Source organism: Barbatula barbatula (assembly GCF_947034865.1).
Source record: "Barbatula barbatula genome assembly, chromosome: 19".
In the NCBI taxonomy this organism is placed as follows: Eukaryota; Metazoa; Chordata; class Actinopteri; order Cypriniformes; family Nemacheilidae; genus Barbatula; species Barbatula barbatula.
In genome coordinates this window covers 8690823-8696822 of record NC_136782.1, presented here as the reverse complement: position 1 = coordinate 8696822, position 6000 = coordinate 8690823, and the positions used below count along the sequence as shown (strand labels likewise).

General features: G+C 41.0%; 1 protein-coding gene across 1 annotated transcript; it reads right to left on the bottom strand.

Annotated features, from left to right (window-relative positions):
- Positions 1-952: 952 nt before the first annotated feature.
- Positions 953-5811, bottom strand: rhoub (ras homolog family member Ub). Its single transcript, XM_079481150.1, has 3 exons — positions 5391-5811; positions 4275-4333; positions 953-2786 (listed from the first exon to the last, which is right to left on the bottom strand). Exons 1-3 carry the CDS (start codon positions 5587-5589, stop codon positions 2331-2333), a joined length of 714 nt encoding a protein of 237 aa, XP_079337276.1. The 5' UTR covers positions 5590-5811; the 3' UTR covers positions 953-2330.
- Between the last annotated feature and the right edge of the window lie 189 nt (positions 5812-6000).

Below are 6000 nucleotides of genomic sequence, written 5' to 3'. Positions count from 1 at the left end.
TTTTTACATCCATAACAGCATTATATTAATCTAAAGTAATAACCCTAAATCCACCAGATGTATATTAAAAGCAGACTTGTGTCAGTGCTCCAAATGAGACCACACTGCTGTTTTAATCCTATCAGCGGGTCTCAAAGGAGCCTCGGCACATTGCGTCACACACACACATAACAGGAGATCTTCCAGAGCAAATCACATCTGAAAGGACTTTCACCAGCGCGCTGTTAATCTCTAATCCTGCCAGAGCAGGCTATTCTCATAGCAACATTAAAACTGCAACAAAATATGACTGCACTGTTAAGTCATCATAACTTATTACCAAACTCCATTTTATGTTGTGTCAAAAACATCCAGTTGCCCAAACATTCCCAGAAATGACATAATAAGAGTTAAATGGGTTTAAAGCCGGTCCAATGAAAGTGAAAAAGAGGATTGACCGAGCATTCGTCACATGATGTGTGCTCTGGTTTTAGTGGCTTAGGAAAGTCTTTGGTTGTAAATCTTTAAGAACCAACTCATTTACTCAAGTTTGATAATGAAGTGTTTGTGCACACAATATTTTAAACTCTTTATAAAATCTTTTTAAGGTTATGTCCGGTCGAGTCTATCCATCAAAACTTGTGTCAAATCATATCAAACCAGCTATCTTACATTCAAAAGGGCATATTATGGTTTTAGTGTGACTGTTCTTTGCTCTTGAATGAGAAGATACAGATGCTAAACTAGGAACAGGCTGTTTTCATTTATTCTGTCTACGGTGCAGTTGGCTTTTCTGCGAGACAAAACAAAGTCCCGTAATGACCGGTTATTGCAAGACTCCTGCAGACGGAATTATACTTAGAACACATCTCCCTTTGCCCGTCTCAGATCCCTTCAGATGTCTCTTTTTATAGATGATTTAGCAATGCATCATGTGAAACTCATATTACTAGATTACATACAACACACAAACGCGGCTTTCAGATAAAAAGTCACATTTATTTGTCCATGAAAATCACAGATGGCAGTCAAGCAAGCAAAACACTCACACACACCATAAACAGGAGTGTTTTCAGAATGAGAAGAAATAAAAATGCAATCATAATTGTACAAATATACAGTAGATTACCCTGATAATGTTATCGCTGTGACAATAAAGCACATAAAGAACAGAAACCACATCCTGACACGTGGCTCTAAGGGACGCAACATTGAACTCTCGTCTGGGTTCCAGAAGTTTTTGCCACAACCATTTTCTCCATAGACATCTAAACATTAATAAAGACTTCTGAGCCATGAAGTTATAGAGCTATAGAGATAGAGACTTGGCATTGTCTTTAAATCAATATATATATTTTTTTCAAGCTTCCAGTTCTCATTTTAATATACATTGAAGCACATGGTAATGTCTTGAAAGCTGCAGATGTTTAAAATGTACAATTTATCATGACAAAAGAACCCCCGTGCGGAACCCTCCTGTTGGGTTTGTTTGTGGCTGATGTGACCGAATCCGATTGGGCTTCTGAATAATAAGAAGCAAATTCAACAAATCTCATTGGCTGCTGGTTAAACAGAATAAAGCAGCCAAAGCACTTTGTATTAGTTTTCTGAAAAACATGGCACGTTAGAGTAGACCAAGTCACTTAAAAGACTGAACTACAAAAATCACTTAAAAGAATCTGCATTAACAAATGCAGTACAATTGTTTGACAAAAAAGCCGCTCACCCTATTAGCTTTATTCGATTAATTTCCGAAACCATAATTCATTCAACACCATTTGTTTCAAATTGCAAAGACAAAAGCGATAATCTCAGCAATCGTTGAATAAAAATGACGAGATGCAATTGAAATCAATGTCATCACAAAGCTTTGGCACATGAGGACCGTGGTTATGATGATATTTCTGGGCAGCCTTCTACCATGCTGACTGAAAACCATACACCGAAGCATTTTTTTTAAGAGCTATTTTTTACATGGCTTGCTGGTATTAAAAACATGCGACCTGGATATGTATGCATGCATTTTTCGGGTAGAAGGCATGGGTTAATAAATAAAATATATTTATAGTCTCACTACATTTGGTTAAAAAAGCAGAAAAAACACATAAGCGTATTTCTTCAGTCCACAAAGGACTGGGAATAAACCAGCAGTGTTCTTTAATTTCCAGTAAAGGTCAGGAAATATTTCAGTGTTCAAACTAGAAAAAGTGTTTGTAGCTGGCTATTGTATCTCCCATAGCCGTGTATCACATCCATTCTCATCACGCTTATAGTCTTGTCCGTTCAGCAGGAACGCGAGTACTGTGAAGTATGCCAAACCAGAGTCCATCAGCTTCTTCCTTTCTTTGTCGCTACTGTATGCAGATGTATTTTTTCCACCAGGACTTTGAGAGCATTTTCATTTTATCAGCAGTACTGTGAACCTTACGTTCCCTCCTGGCTCTCCGGTCTGAATGCCGGAGTCCTACAGAGATGGCTGCGTCGAACACCTCCTTCAGGTTTTTTTGAGTGAGGGACGAGCACTCCACGTACGCTACAGCGCCCATTTTATCTGCGAGCATGCGGGCGTCCTCTTCCGGGACGGGTTGCTCCTGGCGGCGTGCCAGTTCGATGAGGACCTTGACGTCCTGCCGCAGGTCGCACTGAGTGCCCACCAGCAGCACGGGTGTGAGTGGACATCGTCGGCGAATCTCCGGTACCCATTTTTCGGCGACGTTTTGGAAGGAGGCGGGGCTGACCACACTGAAGCACAGAAGGAGGACATCGGTTCGTGTGTAGCAGAAGTGACGCAACTTGTCGAATTCATCCTGTGGCAGAGAAAGAGATAAGGTTAATGGGATGGTGTTGTTACAAATACATTTTGAAGAAATGTTGGTAATAAAGCTACATTGCCCCCCCATTGACTTCCATTGTATGAACACAAAACCAGAGACATTTCTCAAAATATCTTCTTCTGACCTTTCACAGATGAAAGAGGTTGTGAATAACGTGAGGGTGAACAACTGATAGAATTTTATTTTTTGGGGTGAACTGTCCCTTTAAGTGATTACTTAACCACATCATTACCGACATTGCAATGGGAACAAAAATCATTTGCAGGATTCAAAATAGTTATTTGAAATAATGAAATCTCTTAACTAGCTCTTGTGTGCTTTATTATTCCCCAAAGCAATTAAATTAAATTATAGGTTGGCGTTCGCAAAAGAACATTGCATGTGGAACGTGCAGTGCGCGCTTTAATCTCCAAAACTCAGCCAAAGTTTTTAACTCTGGCACACCCCGTCCCGTTTGTGCTGTGCGAGTCATATGAAAGCATAAATCAGAAGAGCATTTGGAAAAAAGGGCCTCTGACATCTCGGAGAACAACAATCATCAACAATAATGGATGAGAGTTCTGAAGCCTTTTCAATGCCTTTGTTGAATGTACTTTTTAATATATTATCGCAAGATCACAATCACTAGTCTTGTTGACACACAGACGTTGCCCGATTGACTTTATCGCTATCAAACTACTTCTTTCACATGGACACCTGCAAAACATAATAGAAATCCAGTTGATAGACATTTGTATTCCTGGCCTTTGTTTTTTTTGCTTTCGTCACAGTGCATTTGTTCTCTCTCTTTAAAAACGACATGAAAGTCTGCGGTATAACCTACTTCAACTAGTTTGTTCAGCTTGTGCATTGTTGCGCTAAAGGGATTTATTGGTTATGTACTAAGAGGGAGGACTCATTATTCGTAATGTTATTCATGACACAAAACCCCTTGAATGAAACGACGCAATATTCCCGCAATGGAAATGTGAATAGATGCAATAAATAGTATTTTCGAATGCAAAATGCATGTGAAACCCAGTTACACAACTACGCCTATTAACAATGGCACTAAAGTGTTTGGCTTAGGACACGACGCTTGGAGGCACAACCAGCGGTTGGATGGTGCCTTGTCCAAGCCTGCGCAAGTTCCAATAACAGAACGCCAGTAGCTTGAGGATTTTCCCTCCATCTTTGAGGTTTCCTCACAGTATGGTGTCAGCTCTGATCTTATCCAATGCTAAGCTTTAGCCTCTCAATTGCTTTCCAAATCCTCTCTGTTAGCAGGCGGCAAAAATGCCTAAATCCACTGCTAAATTAAAAGACCTAGTTAGCCAGAGAATTTGATTCCTCTGGGGTAAAATCAAATTCAATGGAAATGAAGGCGACAAAACAGGAATGATAGAGAAAGAGGAACACAGACCCACTTTCTTCAACGTGTTTGTGTGATCAGGGTGGATCAAAGTGCACTTAAACGCTTACCTGTCCGGCAGTGTCACAAAGCTGCAGTCGGACTGGTTGACCATCCACCTGTACCACGGCTGGAGGAAGAGAAACTCATGAGTCATTGGCAAATAGACACACACACCTGTTTCCATTTAGTCACATGACACTGTACACAAAAACAACTTTTGCTAGTTATCTAACATTGTCACACAGAAGTCCCCGAGTTGTAGTTAACCCAAAAGCACCATAAAGTACCTTAAAGATGATTAAAGGTCTTTTGATGCCTTGCAGTTACTTAATGTGAGAATTTCTGAGGTCATGCAGCTTCGATACATTTTAAATCTTAAATGTTTTTAAAAAGTGAAACACAAGAACGTAGGTCTCAGTGACGGTTCGCACCTCAGAGTGTTCTGCCCTTCGAGCAGCTATTGTGTAATTGTCTCCAAATCCCTGTCATACGATCCCTAATTCACCCCTTTCTCCCCAAAGTGCCACCTGTTGAATTGCGTAACTGCTCTACATTTACATTTAGTCATTTAGCAGACGCTTTTATCCAAAGAATGGAATTCAGGGAGCAATAAGTGTCATAAAAATCAGTTTACATGCCAGGTCTGCTTCATGGAGTTTTGAGATTTTGCAACAAGTGGACCCAGTGGATTTTAAAGGCCAGATTTATAGGTCGGGCGTAATTGCGCAAGGGCTTTATAATAACACAAAGACCAGCTTGTGCAAAACTACTGGAGATTTGACCGATGACTCTAAGACCTCAGACAAAAGCCATTCATAATTTCAGCAAAATCTGTTAACGATAAAACGCCCATTGATCAAACGAGCAATAACACATCATTATTATTATTATTAGTTAGTAGACACTGATGTTATGCGTTGTAATGCAAGAGGCTTTATTGCCATTTGGGTGGCTGTTTTGTCTGATTTCTATCGTGTTACAATTCGTCTAAAGCGCTTTAACAAAACATGTGCCTCCGCTATTTTACGCGCAATATTTCCGCCTCCATAATAACTCCATATGCATTATTTGTAATATTTGCAATGTTCATGTATAACACAAAGACGTTTTAAAAAGGAAATCTACGCACGCTCACTTTGGTACTCCAAAGAGCGCGCCTTTACGCATCCGCGTCCAAGACTCACCTGAGAAATCATCAAACGCTGTCGGCACGTATTTTGTTGGATATCCGTTCGTCGTATAGCTGACAATCAGACTGGTTTTCCCAACAGCCCCGTCTCCGAGAAACACGCATTTTAACAGCCGCCCCTGACCCAGCGCGAGGCTGGGAGATCTGGGTTTGTGCGGTGGGACCGGGGGCGCCATCAGGTTACTGTAATCCATTTGCGTTCAGACGCGCAGCTCGACCGGACCGCAGGTGGATGGCACACTCCTAAAGGAGTGACCCGAGAAAAAAACATGAAGAGCGCTTTATAAACCCGTGAAGAATCTATGAGCACTGCGTAAATGCGCTTTGTCCGGAACACGCAAGCAAAAAATAGGAGTCCTAAATGAACACTGTATCCGCAGAAGACTACTTTGCTGACACGATCAGCACGTATCACTGTCAGACTGCCGAGAGAGGAAGCTTTATAGTCCGCCTTCATTTGACTAACTCCTCCCCCATTCAAGACTTTTGAAAATACGCGCGGATCGTGTTCTTCGGCCCTGTGCCACTGGAAACAATGGGAAGTGTCTGATGGTCAAAACGTCAATCTTGTTAATGGTTGCTTATATTTATTGGTCACCATTATT